This window comes from Tasmannia lanceolata, unplaced genomic scaffold (genome assembly GCF_043159265.1).
Source record: "Tasmannia lanceolata isolate RefF3 unplaced genomic scaffold, GAP_Taslan_0.1 ptg000002l, whole genome shotgun sequence".
NCBI classification, from domain to species: domain Eukaryota; kingdom Viridiplantae; phylum Streptophyta; class Magnoliopsida; order Canellales; family Winteraceae; genus Tasmannia; species Tasmannia lanceolata.
Window position 1 is genome coordinate 30,963,608 of NW_027518679.1, and position 19,591 is coordinate 30,983,198.

The window sequence follows — 19,591 nt, forward strand, 5'->3', positions numbered from 1 at the left end:
TATTCCCAAACCCCTTGTTCAACTCCGTTTGGTTGCCAGTAAAAATTTTGTCCTAGGAAGTTTTAGTAAAAAGTAAAAATTTTCGTCCCATCCATGGGATGTTGCTTTTTAGCACTAGAATTTTTTAATCTCACTCTTGTAATGATTGCTCGGGTGGTGAATATTTTTAAATCCCACTCTTGTAACGATTGCCTTTTCATCCCATCCCAAAATAATCCCAGGAACCAAAATAATCCCAGAAACTAAAAATAAGCTTGAGGAGAACTTTTTTCTTCCCAACAGTTCAAGCAACCAATTTTTTTTTTTTTTTTTCCCACCATAGTCCGGTCAACCAAACGTGGGAGTTTTATTTTACCGGCATACTTCTAGGACTTTTTTTCTCTCACCAATCTCCTTGGATTTTTTTTTCTCCCACATAAATCTCAGGAACCAAAAAAAACCCGGCAACCAAACAGAGATCTACCATATGTATTTTGGTCACAAACTAATGGCATGACAGGATTTGAAAAATTCACTCAAATGTGAAGAATTTATTTGTAAATTGTCAAAGGTGAGGACTGTTTTTTGCAAATAAAGCAAAGTACAGGACTGCTTTTAAATTTTTTAAAAAAAGGAGGGAGAGAGACCAACTCTGCTGAGCCATTTCAAAAAGAAAAGAAAAAGAAAAAGAAAAAAGAGACCAACTCTGCTGATATTCCCAATGCCATGTTTTGATAATGAAACGAACTTACCTCGTCTTTATTGTTTCCGTAGCCAATTAAACAGAAAGGTGAAAGGTAATTTCGTCTCATTACAAAACATGGTAGTGCAAATATCAGCGCCCAAAATCAAATGAAATGCTAAAGCTAAGAAAACACAGATGAAAAAGAAGAAACGGGCAAACAAAAATAAAAAAATAAAAATGCTCCTTTCTCTGTATCCTTCCTTCACCTTCATGTCTTCCTCTTCTCCTTCTCCAACTAACAAACCCAGAAAACCCTCCTCAAACCCTAACCCTAATTCTCCTCTCCCTTGCAGACATTCTCCCTCCGCAACCCTAGACATTCTAATCCTCATCCTCGTCTTATTCTCCTGCACTTTCCTAATCACATCCTACTTTTCCTACATTTTCCAATCACTTTCCCTAATCCTCCCTCCTATTTTCCTCTCCCTTTCCCTCACTTTCCATCAAAATCCCCTCCCTTTCCTCCTCTTGTTTGTTCTTGTTTTCGCCGTCTCAGTTTTAGCTATTGAGATTTGTTGCAATTACAGATCGAGAAAATGTGAAAACCCTAACTGCAAAGGGCTTAAGAATGCTATGGAATTTGATATTCAGATTCAGACTGAGGAGAGTTTGAGATCTGTGAATAGTGAGATTGATGGATTGCCTTGGAAGGGTGGATCTGAAGGGAATCCGGATTATGAGTGTTTGAGATCTGAATTGAGGAGAATGGCACCTCAGAGTGGGAGGGCTTTGTTGCTATTTAGGGCTAGGTGTGGGTGCCCTATCGCGAAGCTCGAGGCTTGGGGGCAGAAAAAAGGTCGGAGGCACAAGAAGTGAGTTGTTTCTCGCGATTTTGGAATCAGGGTTTCGTCCTTTTGCATTAATTGTTAATTGTTTTTAAATTATTTTGAATATCGGATTATTGGCGTGCCAATTGCAATTGTGTTTTTTTTATCCTTTTCGATTTAGCAATTAGCTTTTTGTTCTTTTGCTCTCATTTTAATTGTTTTAAGTTCTTTTGACTCGTGCCTAGTTGATGGAGTTAAAAGAGGTAGGGGCAGACCGAAAACAACTTGGGTAGAAACAGTGAGGAAAGACTTGATGGCTAGAAACATAACAGAGAACATGACCTTGGATAGGATAGGATGGAAGAAAATAATCCATGTAGACGAACCCAACTAGTGTCAGGATTAGACTTAGTCAATTTGAGCGGGGTAGATTCTTTGACCTTCTTCATGAAAATTTTCTAAAGGATTCATTGGCCGATCCCAACTAGTTTGGGACAAAGGCTTAGTTGAGTTGAAGTTTTTTTGACCATTGGATCATCGAAGAAAATGGGTGCCAATTGCAGTTTGGAATTTTCTTTTGTGTTTTTTTTAATCTTCTTCCTGTTTTGTATTTTAATTTCATAGTTGAATTGAATCTGAGATCACATGTATTGGCTTTTATTGACTAGAATTTTGCTTTCTTGTGAGATGGTATGGGGAACTTTGTGTATAGAGAGTAGAATGTTTTACATTGACATGAAAATTACATGATTTGCTTCCTCGCTGATGTATCTAATAGCATGCATCTGATTTGGGTATTTTATCCTTTCTGCTTTTGCTATGGGTTGGCTTAGTTACGGGTTTAAACTCCACGTTGAGTTTCCTACCTGTTTGTATAATGAAAATAGAAATCTTGAATTGATCATATTATGGTTCCTATCTTATCTTTCAACATGTTTGAAGAGAATAATACGTCGTGGCTTTTGTGTAAGCTCTCAATGGTTGCATGCATAGATGCCAGTTTCCTAACATTTTTCAGTGAAAAACTGATTCATATTTGGATCCATTTATGTTTTCAGGAAACTTTAGGGTGTATGGCATCTTTGAGTGTGCAGCAACAAAGTAAAAAATGCTTTATGGTCCTTCTTAGATCCTATTGCTGAAGTGGGTGTATTGGCTTTGGTGATGCTCTTTTGTATGCACCACTTACATTTCTATTGTGTCATTAATTCGTTGTGCTTGAAATTCTGTTATTCCTTGCATGCATATGTTGTTTTTCTGATTCTGCCATTTGATTTAAAGTACAAGTTTGTAAGCTTCACCAAGTTCACTCTTGAAGAATAAGTGTGCTGTTGTTTGCCAAAAAGCTCTCTAGATGAAGTGCTGAACCATGAACCCATTCTAATTTGTTATTTGACAAGGAAATGAAGTTCTTATACTTTTATTTCCACCTCCATCTACATGGCTCTATCAAATATATGATGGATGTGCCCCTTCGCTATAGAAACCTTTGCAGCTTGGAGTTCTTTCCGACTCAAATTAGTTCCATGCTGAAGTACGTTGAATTCCTCACATAATTTTCACCCATTGCTCGATTACACTCCATTCATATCGTTGGTCTCGTTACTCCCTCTTTAGAAAGGGAACCTGCCTGCCCTAGGGCCGGCTTCATGTTAAATCTGATGTAAGGTGATATCTATGTATTGCATATGTCCAATATCTGCTATATGGATTCAATTAGTCTCCAATGGCACTCCTCGCCCATGCCCATCAACTAACATAAGGAGTGTGACTCCACCTGGACGGAGCCTAAAAGTTAGTGAAGGTCGTTGGTAGAATGTGTGGCCCAGGTATGGCAACCCATCGTTGTGGTTGTTGGGGGGTGGGTGGGGTTTTAAAAAACTGTTGTTCTTGAAAATATTTAAGCAATTAAAGCACGAGCAAATTAACAATTAAAAACTTGGAAGATAAAATTAAATGCACAAAAAGATAAAAAAGGGAGTAGGAGAAGTGTGCACCAATTTTATAGTGGTTCGGCCCAATACCGACTTACATACACTCTCACGAAGATGTCCCCTCTTCGTGGCTTCACTATCCCGGACTTCTCACTGGTGAAGTCCAAACCGTTACAAGCTTTTGCTTCCTGAGGTTGAATCCATGCCTCGTCCACTAATCTGCGCTTTATCCTCAAGCTTTCCGTCCGAAGGTTGATAAGGTGTCCTTCTCACCAATTACAAGAAGAAAGATAATAGCCTTCACAAAGGCAAATTTACAATTGAAGTGCAAACACTCTTTAAGGAATAGATTACAACAAGAAACCTAAGATAATCCCTCAAATATTATGCAAATAACGGCACAAGGGGTTCTCACCCTGGGGTATATGTTAAAAGAGGGTTCAAGTGTGTTCTCATAGTGATTAAGGCCCTTAGAGCCCTTTGTATAGGCCAAGTAATCCAAAACTAGCCGTAATTGGGCTTCCAACGGTTAGTATGGAATTCCGTGGGGTTTCACGGAGGTCCGTACTAGGATTTTGGATTTTTGTTTTCTATTTTGTGCAGTTAACATAAAAAATTTATCATCAAGAAAATTTTCTAAAGGCTTCATTAGCCGATCCCATCTGGTTTGGGACAAAGTCTTAGTTGAATTGAGTTGACTAACATAAAAAATTCACATCCCCTTCGTTTTTATCGGAGTTTGACATTCTTGTACATTCCGGAAAGCTATGAGAGTCCACTTTCTATTAAAAATAATTTGAAAATTTCCTAGTTCCATTATCCTTGTTTTAGATTACCCCTAGTGCCATTATCCACAGTTTTCAATGAGGCACTAGTTTTTTTACAAACTAAACTCTAAAACTTGACTTGAATCTTTAATTATGTCTTCTTCAAGTCTCTAGATCTTCTTTTCTTCTCCTTCCTTTGGCTCATTTGATCTTCAAATCAATCCATGCCTTTGATCAATGCTCCTTGACTTTGATCTTTGATGGCCTTCAACTAGCTTGCTAATTCACAAAACATGTTAGTACAAAACAACTAGTATAAGTATCAAGTGGTGTTTGGAATCATCAAAACATAACTTAGAAGATCGCCAAGGTTGAATCCTTGGGCTTACAGTCCTCATCCCTTACAAAAGTGCCCATTTATGTCTCACGTCATTTGAATTCTTTGGGTTTACCTGATGATTTTTTACCCTCTACATTTTTCTCTATGACCTCATTTTTTGACATGTTACTGCTAGTGATATGGTGCACCATTTAATTTCTGTCAATTTTACAATGTCTTTTTCTCCTTTTGTGTGTAGTCAATTGTCACATTATTTTCAAGTCGATTACAGGGTTGCTACTAGACATAATTACTATGGAATTCGGCCTATCAACCAATGCTGTTAAAGGCATTAGGTAGTTGTCTAGGTTACTGAGTCCTTGGGACTATTGAGGCACTAGCTTACCTAAAAAAGGGTGGCCCAGTGCACGAGGCTCTCGCCATTGCGGGGTCTGGGGAGGGGTAGATGTACGCAGCCTTACCCTTGCTTTGCAGAGAGGCTGTTTCCGTGACTCGAACCCGTGACCACCAGGTCACAATGGGGCAACCTTACCGTTGCGCCAAGGCTCACCCTCATGCACTGGAGCAACCTTACCGTTGCGCCAAGGCTGGCCAAGGCACTAGCTCACTTAAGTGCACCTAATTTTTCTAGGCAATTGAGACCCCCTACCCCCTTCTTGTTCTTGATCATCGCAGAAACTCTTATTAGAATGATTTAGAATGGCAGACATCTGGGTTTGATTGAAGGCTTTAAAATTGGTCTCTAGGAGCTAGAGGTGTCCCATCTAAAGTTTGCAGATGATACATTGGTGTTTAGCGTACCGGATATTGACAAAGCGTTGAAACTAAAGGCTATCATCTGATGCTATGAAGTAGTGACGGGCCAGAGGTCCAATATTCACAAGCTTTGAATCATGGGCATTCATGTCTCGCTCTGATAATTTCATGGGTGAGGATCTTTCCAAGCTTCATGATTTTTTCAGCATATGATTTATGGTATGGGTGGAGAGATATCTGCAATAGCTATAAGCATGTAGACTTACCTGTTCCTGAATGGAGCCTCCCTGATCTCGGCTGTTTAAAGCTGAACTTTGACGGATCTAGTATGGACAACTCAGGCTCGACAGGAGTAGGTTTCCTCAGAGACGAGCTTGGCACTGCTGGGTGGGCCTTTTAGGGTCCAGTTGGAGTCACTGACTCTAATGCAATGGAGGCCAGGGTTGTTCTTCAGGGCAATTTTGCACAAAAGCACCTCTTTCCTCAAGTTGTTAGTCCCCTAATCCTCCCCAGCCCAACTTTTAAGTTTCCCTTCCACAAACCTTAGCTGCTGGCTCAATTTGTTTTCTGCTGATTTATACCCCAAGGCCTTCCTCTCATTATATTTTTAGATAATCCTTTGAGCGCGAGTGTTCCAACCAAGCTAGTTCAAATCTGAAAGGAGAAGGGCACCAACTCCCTTCCACGGAGTCTCGAACAATCAGGTTATGATAAAAAATAGGTTTGGGCCAGGCCAACTGAATGGTATCTGGAAAGGTCTCACACCACTCGTGGCTAAGGAGAATCTATCCAAACGAATCATGCTTAGACTCCTTTTCCATGTAAAATGAGCTACTGAGAGTGAAATATCAATAAGAGAACTCGTACTCTAACTCTGAGAAGGCCAAGTGGTGTAAGACTAGAATGAATTTGATTCTGTCTCGGGCCACTGACATCCCTCCTGACGTACCTATCAAATCCAAATGAGAAAAATGAAATCCGAATTGTAGCCCAACTCTCTAAGAACCACCACCGAACAATCCACAAGCAGTCCCACAATCAGCCAACAACAATAAGATAATAAAGCACTCATTTGATGAGCCCTCACATAGGTAGGGTGTGCCCAAAAAATCAGCTCCATAGGATCATCCTAACCCTTTGATTTGTGGGGGCAAAAATGGACAGATTTATGAAGGTTTATACCCGTCCATTTTTGCCTCCACGAATCTAAGGGTTGGGATGATTCTATGGAGCTGATTTTTTGGGGCACACCCTATCTATGTGCTATATAGCATAAGAGAAAAGGAGAGAATTATTTGAATTTCTCCCAAAATTCTATGAGAATTACACATCACTTTTTTTGACTTTTTTTTAACAAAGGCACCCATTCAACCCACATATTTTCAATCCTACCCCCTCCTTTATGCTTTTTAACAAAGGCACCCATTAAAGCCACATAATTTCAATCCTACCCCCCTCCTTTATGCTTTTTTAATTATGGAAACCTCTATAGATTGGAGGGCTAGGATCAGCCTATGGAAATGATTTTACGGGCACAACCTATTGATGTTGTGTTCCATCACATGGGCGGTTTGGATCAACCTATGATGTGGTCCGTACAGTTCTTTGTCGGCCCGTGCATCGCACGGGGTTTTTTTACTAGTGTGTGTGTGTGTCTATATATATATATATATATATATATATGAGAAAACGGTTCCTACACACATGTGTAGATAAGTTATCTACACACTAGCTTAAAATACAGTGGGGGCCACATTATTTGGGTGATCCAAACCATTCATTTTTAAGGCCCTCACATAGATAGGGTGTCCACAAAAAATCAGATCCATAGGATCATCCTAACCATTCGAACTGTGGAGGCAAAAAATGGACTAATTTGTGAAGGTTTAAAGACATCCATTTTACCTCCACAAATCGTAGGGTTGGGATTATCCTATGGATCTGATTTTTTGTAGACACCCTATCTATGTGAGGGTCTTTAAAATGGATGGCTTGGATCACCCAAACAATGTGGGCCCCCACTGTATTTTAAGCTAGTGTGCAGAGAACTCTCTAACATATGTGTAGGAACCGTTCTCTCTCTCTCTCTCTCTCTTTATATATAAGAATAGAGTTCCTGAGGTTGCCCTCATATAGCTTATATGAGGTGGCTCTCACAAAACATAAGGGGCTCACATTGTTAGGATGATCCGAAGCATTCATTTGAAAGGCCCCATCATAGATAGGGGGTGTAAAAAAAAATCAGCTCCATTGGATCATCCTAACCCCTCCAAAAGTGGGGGCAAAAATGGATAGACACGTTTTGTCCACAAATCTGCCCATTTTTGCCCCCACTTTTGGAGGGGTTAGGATGATCCAATGGAGCTGATTTTTTGTACACAACCTATCTATGATGGGGCCTTTCAGATGAATGCTTCAGATCATCCTAACAATGTGAGCCCCTTATGTTTTGTGAGAGCCACCTCATATAAGCTTATACGAGGGCACCCTCAGGAACTCTCTCTCTCTCTCTCTCTCTCTCTCTCTCTATATATATATATATATATATATATATATATATATATATATATATATATATATATATATATGAGGAATAAGAGTGTGCGCTCGACCGCACCAAGCTTAGGTGCGGTCGAGGGCCAAAAACTCATGTGTGCCCACATTGTTAGGATGGCCCAAAGCATTCATTTGCAAGACCCCATCATAGATAGGGTGTGTACAAAAAATCAGCTCCATAGGATCATCCTAACCCATCCAAAAGTGGAGGGCAAAATGGACAGACACCGTTTGCCACAAATCTGCCCATTTTTGCCCTCCACTTTTGGAGGGGTTAGGATGATCCAATGGAGCTGATTTTTTGTACACACCCTATCTATGATGGGGCCTTGCAAATGAATGGTTTTGATCACTACTGTAACGACCCGATTTCCTCAAAACCAAGCCGTTACACCTATTTGACAAATTCACCTGATTTTTTTCTTTATGAGCAGCGGAAGCATTCTCAATAATGAAACCCATTTAAAATTAAAACTCACTCTGTTCCAATTTAAGGACCTAGCATCCCAAATAAAATTTATTACAGTCCGAAATTAAATACTTAAACTGAGTCTAAATACGACAGGTGACCCATCTGTCACTCCACCCTCTCTATTTATTTCCCATTCCCACTTGATTTATATGTCTTCGTTTGCGAAGGCTCCCTCTTCTACTAATCCTGTGGAGGGAAATGTAGCAACGTAAGAGCAAGGAAAAAGGCTCACGACATAAAAGAAACAGTACAATAACCATAAACATTTTCAATGATCAATATCAGAATCCATTTTTAACTATACAGTTTTTCTCAAATAAATCAAATTTGGAAATAAATCAACTTTGTATGAACTCTCATCCTCACTGTGATTCCCAATATGTTCTCTCCCCCAATAGTCATATGGTCATTATGGCCATTATGGCAATTCCCCAATTACCCTGACTCTGGCCGGCAACTATTGACCATCAAGGAACCCCCGTCCCCCTAATGAGACGTGCTCCTTTCTAGGATTTCCTTTGGGTCACCATATGGTTCCACCCGAATATGCATTGTTAGCCAGGTGTCGTACGCTCTCAGCCTGGGTAACTTTTGGCTTTGCTCAAAGACGGATCGTAAGGGTCTGCCTTAGTCCTTTATTGGATCTTAAGGGTCTGCCTTAGTCCTTTCTTGGATCTTAAGGGTCTGCCTTAGTCCTTTATTGGATCTTAAGGGTCTGCCTTAGTCCTAACTTTTGGCTTTTGCCCAAGGACGGATCATAAGGGTCTGCCTTAGTCCTTTCTTGGATCTTAAGGGTCTGCCTTAGTCCTCTCACGGATCTTAAGGGTCTGCCTTAGTCCTATCTCGGATCTTAAGGGTCTGCCTTAGTCCTCCCTCCCTTCATTTCAACCTAGAATGGCATGCAGGATTTATGCAATGTTGTTTTCTGAAATGAATATGCAAATTTTGCTTTCTGAAATGAAAGTTTAAAGACATATGGTATTGAAGATGCTTTTTCCTTTGAAGATACTTTTACCTTCTAACACAATCACATATCAAATAATCATAGGAATTACACTGAATTACCGTTATGAAGTGAGTCCATATTCACTTGCCTGAATGTACGTGGAAAGGAGCGAGATAGTGTAGCTGAGAAGTACCCTTTTCAAATTCTGATGTTTCCTGTGTTCAGTGTTCTTTCTATCAAATTCCTTTCTGTCTATGTCTAAAATAATATTCCCTGTGTCCTTTCTATCAAATTTAAGATTATGGGGCCAGTATGCACTATTCATGTGGACCCCGCATGTTACTATTCATGTGGGCCCCGCATGTTACTATTCATGTGGGCCCCGCATGTTACTCATTCATGTGGGCCCTGCATGTTACTATTCGTGTGGGCCCCGCATGTTACTATGCATATAGGCCCCGCATGTTCATGTGGACCCCATATGTTACTATTCTTAATAGGTCATCATTCTTTGGCTACTATGCTCAGCAGTTCGCCTTTTTTTTTTTTTTTCCTTACAGTTTACTTTACGGTTACGACGGTTACTATGCTAGCATTTCACCGTTCAGGTAAAGTTTGCATAATCGATAGCGAGTTATCGCCTCATATGCATGCTTTATCCTAAGATGATAAGACTTGCATAATCGATAGCGAGTTATCGCCTCATATGCACGCTTTATCCATAGGTGGTAGAACCAACCATATCACCGTTATTTCACTGTTTAAATAAATAACTATTGACAGACTTACCTGGATAGTGGATTTCCTTTTTCCTTCTCTCTCTTTTTCCCCCTCTCTCTCTTTTACTCTTTCTTCACTCTTCTTTTCTTTTTCTTCTTCTTCTTCTTCTCTTCCTCTCTCTCCTTTTCTTCTTCTTCTCTTCCTCTCTCTTTCTCTTTTCTTTTTCTTCTTCTTCTCTTCCTCTATTTATAGGCATTTTTGTGCATAGTAAAGGCTATTATTTAATTATTTATGAATAGTAGAAGGCTGCTGCGTGAATAGTAAAGACTATTTAATAATAATTAAGTATATTTAATTATTTTCAATAGTACCTTAAATAGTAAAATAATACTATTTAATTATTATTTAATTATTATTTAAATTTATTTTCGTTGTTGGTGGGCTTGACTCGTAACGGCGTGCTTGACTGGTGTTGGGTCCCGCTTGTGTTAGGTCCCGCTTGTGTGGGGCCCGCTGATGTGGGACCTACTTGTGTGGGGCCCGCTGATGTGGGGCCCGCTGATGTGGGACCTACTGATGTGGGGCCCGCTGATGTGGGACCCGCTGATGTGAATAGTACTTGGTGGGTCCTACTATAAATAGTAGTTTTGAATAGTATTCTGAATAGTAATTCTGCATAGTATTTCTGCATAGTAATCTTGCATAGTGACTATATATATATATATTTTTACCGGTTATTACATTCTACCCCCCTTAATGAAAATTTCGTCCCCGAAATTTACTATTCGCATAGGCTATCAATTACCATACCTCACAACTTGAGCTGAATATGGGATTTTCTTGATCTCTGAGCTGAATATGGGATTTTCTTGATCTCTGAAGGTTCACTCTCGGAGTCACTATCTTCTATTATGATGACCTCAAGTTCCTGCCTTCCTGCCTTTTTATCCTGAGTGACTCCTGAACAGATGTCTCAAAGATTTGCCTCCTATTTCCCCCTTACAAATCCTACCATCTCATATCTAACTTTTCGCAGGCTTACTTTTAGTTATACGAATAATAAAATTGTAAGGAGAATAGTAATTAAAATCCTGACCTTCAGTTATCGCAGTAGATGCCTTAGCACTGTCGTTAACGAGTGCAAAGAAACGATTTCCTGACCCTCCTTGCGCTTTCTCATCTTGACTCAGAGGGCGATATTGGTTTCTCTTCTCTTGATTTTGCGGCTGGTTCTGATTACCCCTCCACTGGTTCTGCTGAGGAGCAGACTGTCTTAGAGTTTGAGGCTGATGTTGGGATGGGGTCCCATTTTGCTGTCTGCCCAACCTAGGGTGATAATCTCCCACCCCAGTGAATTCAGGAGGGTGATAATCCCTGAACTGACGATGGAGTTTGGTAGGATCTTCCCTTGGCTGGTGCACGGCCAAATTTGCCGCAATACTTCGGAGAGCCTCTTGACTCGCTGCTTGGGACTGCACTTGACTCCTAAGTATCTCCGTAAGCATGTGCAGAGGGTCTTGCTCCTCTTCCTGCCCATCCCTCCTAGCTCCTTTTCTTTGGTAAGTATTCATCTTCTGCCAAGACAAGCCTACAATTAATTTACATTTTCAGGGTATGTTGGAAGATTTTAAACCCCTTCGTCCTAGCGACGATTTGTCGGTAATAGGAAGGTACCATAACTTTTAATTATTTAGATCTTCGTATCCCATCTTAAGACGTACCCAAGACTCGTTCACCAGGTTCCTCACAGCTTAAACCTGGTGCAGCTCTGATACCATAACTGTAACGACCCGATTTCCTCAAAACCAAGCCGTTACACCTATTTGACAAATTCACCTGATTTTTTTCTTTATGAGCAGCGGAAGCATTCTCAATAATGAAACCCATTTAAAATTAAAACTCACTCTGTTCCAATTTAAGGACCTAGCATCCCAAATAAAATTTATTACAGTCCGAAATTAAATACTTAAACTGAGTCTAAATACGACAGGTGACCCATCTGTCACTCCACCCTCTCTATTTATTTCCCATTCCCACTTGATTTATATGTCTTCGTTTGCGAAGGCTCCCTCTTCTACTAATCCTGTGGAGGGAAATGTAGCAACGTAAGAGCAAGGAAAAAGGCTCACGACATAAAAGAAACAGTACAATAACCATAAACATTTTCAATGATCAATATCAGAATCCATTTTTAACTATACAGTTTTTCTCAAATAAATCAAATTTGGAAATAAATCAACTTTGTATGAACTCTCATCCTCACTGTGATTCCCAATATGTTCTCTCCCCCAATAGTCATATGGTCATTATGGCCATTATGGCAATTCCCCAATTACCCTGACTCTGGCCGGCAACTATTGACCATCAAGGAACCCCCGTCCCCCTAATGAGACGTGCTCCTTTCTAGGATTTCCTTTGGGTCACCATATGGTTCCACCCGAATATGCATTGTTAGCCAGGTGTCGTACGCTCTCAGCCTGGGTAACTTTTGGCTTTGCTCAAAGACGGATCGTAAGGGTCTGCCTTAGTCCTTTATTGGATCTTAAGGGTCTGCCTTAGTCCTTTCTTGGATCTTAAGGGTCTGCCTTAGTCCTTTATTGGATCTTAAGGGTCTGCCTTAGTCCTAACTTTTGGCTTTTGCCCAAGGACGGATCATAAGGGTCTGCCTTAGTCCTTTCTTGGATCTTAAGGGTCTGCCTTAGTCCTCTCACGGATCTTAAGGGTCTGCCTTAGTCCTATCTCGGATCTTAAGGGTCTGCCTTAGTCCTCCCTCCCTTCATTTCAACCTAGAATGGCATGCAGGATTTATGCAATGTTGTTTTCTGAAATGAATATGCAAATTTTGCTTTCTGAAATGAAAGTTTAAAGACATATGGTATTGAAGATGCTTTTTCCTTTGAAGATACTTTTACCTTCTAACACAATCACATATCAAATAATCATAGGAATTACACTGAATTACCGTTATGAAGTGAGTCCATATTCACTTGCCTGAATGTACGTGGAAAGGAGCGAGATAGTGTAGCTGAGAAGTACCCTTTTCAAATTCTGATGTTTCCTGTGTTCAGTGTTCTTTCTATCAAATTCCTTTCTGTCTATGTCTAAAATAATATTCCCTGTGTCCTTTCTATCAAATTTAAGATTATGGGGCCAGTATGCACTATTCATGTGGACCCCGCATGTTACTATTCATGTGGGCCCCGCATGTTACTCATTCATGTGGGCCCTGCATGTTACTATTCGTGTGGGCCCCGCATGTTACTATGCATATAGGCCCCGCATGTTCATGTGGACCCCATATGTTACTATTCTTAATAGGTCATCATTCTTTGGCTACTATGCTCAGCAGTTCGCCTTTTTTTTTTTTTTCCTTACAGTTTACTTTACGGTTACGACGGTTACTATGCTAGCATTTCACCGTTCAGGTAAAGTTTGCATAATCGATAGCGAGTTATCGCCTCATATGCATGCTTTATCCTAAGATGATAAGACTTGCATAATCGATAGCGAGTTATCGCCTCATATGCACGCTTTATCCATAGGTGGTAGAACCAACCATATCACCGTTATTTCACTGTTTAAATAAATAACTATTGACAGACTTACCTGGATAGTGGATTTCCTTTTTCCTTCTCTCTCTTTTTCCCCCTCTCTCTCTTTTACTCTTTCTTCACTCTTCTTTTCTTTTTCTTCTTCTTCTTCTTCTCTTCCTCTCTCTCCTTTTCTTCTTCTTCTCTTCCTCTCTCTTTCTCTTTTCTTTTTCTTCTTCTTCTCTTCCTCTATTTATAGGCATTTTTGTGCATAGTAAAGGCTATTATTTAATTATTTATGAATAGTAGAAGGCTGCTGCGTGAATAGTAAAGACTATTTAATAATAATTAAGTATATTTAATTATTTTCAATAGTACCTTAAATAGTAAAATAATACTATTTAATTATTATTTAATTATTATTTAAATTTATTTTCGTTGTTGGTGGGCTTGACTCGTAACGGCGTGCTTGACTGGTGTTGGGTCCCGCTTGTGTTAGGTCCCGCTTGTGTGGGGCCCGCTGATGTGGGACCTACTTGTGTGGGGCCCGCTGATGTGGGGCCCGCTGATGTGGGACCTACTGATGTGGGGCCCGCTGATGTGGGACCCGCTGATGTGAATAGTACTTGGTGGGTCCTACTATAAATAGTAGTTTTGAATAGTATTCTGAATAGTAATTCTGCATAGTATTTCTGCATAGTAATCTTGCATAGTGACTATATATATATATATTTTTACCGGTTATTACATTCTACCCCCCTTAATGAAAATTTCGTCCCCGAAATTTACTATTCGCATAGGCTATCAATTACCATACCTCACAACTTGAGCTGAATATGGGATTTTCTTGATCTCTGAGCTGAATATGGGATTTTCTTGATCTCTGAAGGTTCACTCTCGGAGTCACTATCTTCTATTATGATGACCTCAAGTTCCTGCCTTCCTGCCTTTTTATCCTGAGTGACTCCTGAACAGATGTCTCAAAGATTTGCCTCCTATTTCCCCCTTACAAATCCTACCATCTCATATCTAACTTTTCGCAGGCTTACTTTTAGTTATACGAATAATAAAATTGTAAGGAGAATAGTAATTAAAATCCTGACCTTCAGTTATCGCAGTAGATGCCTTAGCACTGTCGTTAACGAGTGCAAAGAAACGATTTCCTGACCCTCCTTGCGCTTTCTCATCTTGACTCAGAGGGCGATATTGGTTTCTCTTCTCTTGATTTTGCGGCTGGTTCTGATTACCCCTCCACTGGTTCTGCTGAGGAGCAGACTGTCTTAGAGTTTGAGGCTGATGTTGGGATGGGGTCCCATTTTGCTGTCTGCCCAACCTAGGGTGATAATCTCCCACCCCAGTGAATTCAGGAGGGTGATAATCCCTGAACTGACGATGGAGTTTGGTAGGATCTTCCCTTGGCTGGTGCACGGCCAAATTTGCCGCAATACTTCGGAGAGCCTCTTGACTCGCTGCTTGGGACTGCACTTGACTCCTAAGTATCTCCGTAAGCATGTGCAGAGGGTCTTGCTCCTCTTCCTGCCCATCCCTCCTAGCTCCTTTTCTTTGGTAAGTATTCATCTTCTGCCAAGACAAGCCTACAATTAATTTACATTTTCAGGGTATGTTGGAAGATTTTAAACCCCTTCGTCCTAGCGACGATTTGTCGGTAATAGGAAGGTACCATAACTTTTAATTATTTAGATCTTCGTATCCCATCTTAAGACGTACCCAAGACTCGTTCACCAGGTTCCTCACAGCTTAAACCTGGTGCAGCTCTGATACCATAACTGTAACGACCCGATTTCCTCAAAACCAAGCCGTTACACCTATTTGACAAATTCACCTGATTTTTTTCTTTATGAGCAGCGGAAGCATTCTCAATAATGAAACCCATTTAAAATTAAAACTCACTCTGTTCCAATTTAAGGACCTAGCATCCCAAATAAAATTTATTACAGTCCGAAATTAAATACTTAAACTGAGTCTAAATACGACAGGTGACCCATCTGTCACTCCACCCTCTCTATTTATTTCCCATTCCCACTTGATTTATATGTCTTCGTTTGCGAAGGCTCCCTCTTCTACTAATCCTGTGGAGGGAAATGTAGCAACGTAAGAGCAAGGAAAAAGGCTCACGACATAAAAGAAACAGTACAATAACCATAAACATTTTCAATGATCAATATCAGAATCCATTTTTAACTATACAGTTTTTCTCAAATAAATCAAATTTGGAAATAAATCAACTTTGTATGAACTCTCATCCTCACTGTGATTCCCAATATGTTCTCTCCCCCAATAGTCATATGGTCATTATGGCCATTATGGCAATTCCCCAATTACCCTGACTCTGGCCGGCAACTATTGACCATCAAGGAACCCCCGTCCCCCTAATGAGACGTGCTCCTTTCTAGGATTTCCTTTGGGTCACCATATGGTTCCACCCGAATATGCATTGTTAGCCAGGTGTCGTACGCTCTCAGCCTGGGTAACTTTTGGCTTTGCTCAAAGACGGATCGTAAGGGTCTGCCTTAGTCCTTTATTGGATCTTAAGGGTCTGCCTTAGTCCTTTCTTGGATCTTAAGGGTCTGCCTTAGTCCTTTATTGGATCTTAAGGGTCTGCCTTAGTCCTAACTTTTGGCTTTTGCCCAAGGACGGATCATAAGGGTCTGCCTTAGTCCTTTCTTGGATCTTAAGGGTCTGCCTTAGTCCTCTCACGGATCTTAAGGGTCTGCCTTAGTCCTATCTCGGATCTTAAGGGTCTGCCTTAGTCCTCCCTCCCTTCATTTCAACCTAGAATGGCATGCAGGATTTATGCAATGTTGTTTTCTGAAATGAATATGCAAATTTTGCTTTCTGAAATGAAAGTTTAAAGACATATGGTATTGAAGATGCTTTTTCCTTTGAAGATACTTTTACCTTCTAACACAATCACATATCAAATAATCATAGGAATTACACTGAATTACCGTTATGAAGTGAGTCCATATTCACTTGCCTGAATGTACGTGGAAAGGAGCGAGATAGTGTAGCTGAGAAGTACCCTTTTCAAATTCTGATGTTTCCTGTGTTCAGTGTTCTTTCTATCAAATTCCTTTCTGTCTATGTCTAAAATAATATTCCCTGTGTCCTTTCTATCAAATTTAAGATTATGGGGCCAGTATGCACTATTCATGTGGACCCCGCATGTTACTATTCATGTGGGCCCCGCATGTTACTCATTCATGTGGGCCCTGCATGTTACTATTCGTGTGGGCCCCGCATGTTACTATGCATATAGGCCCCGCATGTTCATGTGGACCCCATATGTTACTATTCTTAATAGGTCATCATTCTTTGGCTACTATGCTCAGCAGTTCGCCTTTTTTTTTTTTTTCCTTACAGTTTACTTTACGGTTACGACGGTTACTATGCTAGCATTTCACCGTTCAGGTAAAGTTTGCATAATCGATAGCGAGTTATCGCCTCATATGCATGCTTTATCCTAAGATGATAAGACTTGCATAATCGATAGCGAGTTATCGCCTCATATGCACGCTTTATCCATAGGTGGTAGAACCAACCATATCACCGTTATTTCACTGTTTAAATAAATAACTATTGACAGACTTACCTGGATAGTGGATTTCCTTTTTCCTTCTCTCTCTTTTTCCCCCTCTCTCTCTTTTACTCTTTCTTCACTCTTCTTTTCTTTTTCTTCTTCTTCTTCTTCTCTTCCTCTCTCTCCTTTTCTTCTTCTTCTCTTCCTCTCTCTTTCTCTTTTCTTTTTCTTCTTCTTCTCTTCCTCTATTTATAGGCATTTTTGTGCATAGTAAAGGCTATTATTTAATTATTTATGAATAGTAGAAGGCTGCTGCGTGAATAGTAAAGACTATTTAATAATAATTAAGTATATTTAATTATTTTCAATAGTACCTTAAATAGTAAAATAATACTATTTAATTATTATTTAATTATTATTTAAATTTATTTTCGTTGTTGGTGGGCTTGACTCGTAACGGCGTGCTTGACTGGTGTTGGGTCCCGCTTGTGTTAGGTCCCGCTTGTGTGGGGCCCGCTGATGTGGGACCTACTTGTGTGGGGCCCGCTGATGTGGGGCCCGCTGATGTGGGACCTACTGATGTGGGGCCCGCTGATGTGGGACCCGCTGATGTGAATAGTACTTGGTGGGTCCTACTATAAATAGTAGTTTTGAATAGTATTCTGAATAGTAATTCTGCATAGTATTTCTGCATAGTAATCTTGCATAGTGACTATATATATATATATTTTTACCGGTTATTACAACTACAAAAAGTGTGGGACCCATGTGTTTAGGCCCTCGACCGCACCTAAGCTTATGTGCAGTCGACCGCACACTCTTATTCCTATTCCTATATATATAAGAAACGACAAGACTACCTTTATTTAACTTAATGGACTACTAAGTACTAAGTACTAACACACTCTTAACACAAACCAATGAGTTCCCAGTCAATGGGGCCATCTTCAACTTCCATCAAAGCTAAAGCTGACCCACAAAGTGAAATGGTCAGTAATCAACGACCTCCGATTCCAAATCTGGTCTATCGTCAAAATTCTATTTAGACAGACAGTTTAGGCGAATGCATGAACTCTAGGAGGAGCTGGGATCCTCCAGATTCAATTGTCGAACAACAACAAATGAATGAATAGATGTTACAGGGATTCCTCCTTGTAGCAAAGAGAGCACCTTCCACAAATAGAAGAATCTGTTGTATTTTGATATATTTATTATTACTTCTTCCAGGCAAGTCTCATGCTTTGTTACAATAGGGTTTTTTGTTATGTTTTCTTCTATTGGTTGTCCTGATGCGCATCACAACCAATTTGATGAAAGAAAAAAATTTTGTGATGGTGCTGCACTCAACATCTCTGGCTTTTTATATTCATCAGTGAAACCTACACAGATTCACATTATCCAAAAATTTCAGTACTAATTACATGTTATGATGGATGGTTAATTGCAGGGCTCTAAGCAATTTGGCTATTGAGGGAGGGGCTCGCTGATTGCTACCGCGCTCTTGCCGTGAGTCAGTTTATCAGGCTATTTTTCTTCAGATTTTGAATTCCTTCCATTTTCCATTCTTAGATAACAATATAACATCACTGTTACTTTTGTCTATCCTTCCAAAAATACGAACCATTCCAAAGTAGAAAAGTGCATCAGCATTCACCCTGATAATCTCTGTCTTCCATGTTTAAAAACCTTCCTGGTTATGGCTACCATGGTCAGTGATTTCTTCATCTGGTTATGAACGAATAAAAGTATATCAAAGGGGTAATTGACACTGGTTTGCTACCTTAAAATAGTTACTGTTCCCTTCTTTTAGTGAGATAGCAATGTAGTTTGGTGCATCAGTTTTTTCCAGAGGAATAGGAAAGTGCCCCATTCAATCTCCACCATTCATCTTATAAGATGGTTAGTGATCAGAAACAATCACATGGTGGAGAGCCGCAGTGATTGGACAATCCTAGCCGTCCAGCAGGTGGGCTGAAATGGACAGCTATAAGGGGAAATTCCTGATATTTTTAGGTATTGAGATTCATAGTCATGTCTTTGATAATGGTTAACTCATTGGGCTTTTTACTGTTGGTAGTTTATTTCTCTAAAACTGCAAACTAAAGAGAGGTGTGTCATTATTAAAACAAAGGAGTGCTGATATCGCGTCCCTTGTTTTAACCGTATGTGTGCAGGCCAAATGATTCGGTAATTTTTGCACTGCGGTATCCGATTATGTTTAAAAGTTCTCTCTTTTCCCATTTCATTGGCTGTTAATATTGGTTTGTTTTGTGATACATAAAAGGTGTTTGGAACCAAAAAAAAGAAGTTAAGATCCGATAACATTTTTATGGAGACATTGACAGAGGGAACTGATATCTGCACTCGCATATTTTGATAATAACACATCTCTTTGGGGGTGTCAATGGATCCAAATGGGTCCTTTGGGTGGTACCGATCCAATTAAAATGGGTCTTGGACACCTGAAAAGGGTCCTTATGTTCCGATCCGATGGATCTGATTCAAATGGATGGTGGGCACCCCACAATTTATGAATCT

General features: G+C 40.0%; 1 protein-coding gene across 2 annotated transcripts; it reads left to right on the forward strand.

The window, feature by feature from the left end:
* The first annotated feature begins 864 nt into the window (after positions 1-864).
* LOC143884018 (uncharacterized protein At5g19025-like) lies at positions 865-18,862 on the forward strand. 2 transcript variants are annotated; one of them, XM_077387382.1, is made up of 2 exons: positions 865-1,536; positions 2,550-2,707. In XM_077387382.1, the coding sequence occupies exons 1-2, from the start codon at positions 902-904 to the stop codon at positions 2,557-2,559; spliced, it is 645 nt and encodes a 214-aa protein (XP_077243497.1). In that variant the 5' UTR covers positions 865-901; the 3' UTR covers positions 2,560-2,707. The 2 variants fall into 2 exon arrangements, with proteins under 2 accessions (XP_077243497.1, XP_077243489.1); XM_077387374.1 differs by lacking the exon at positions 2,550-2,707 and adding an exon at positions 18,501-18,862 and having other exon boundaries at positions 866-1,536.
* Positions 18,863-19,591: the final 729 nt, after the last annotated feature.

Bases quoted from the DNA above. Each gene is read 5' to 3' on its own strand.
- LOC143884018 (XM_077387374.1), top strand. From the start codon at position 902: ATGCTCCTTTCTCTGTATCCTTCCTTCACCTTCATGTCTTCCTCTTCT. The intron at 1,537-18,500 runs GTGAGTTGTTTC...GGTTAATTGCAG, and splicing joins AAAGGTCGGAGGCACAAGAA to GGCTCTAAGCAATTTGGCTA.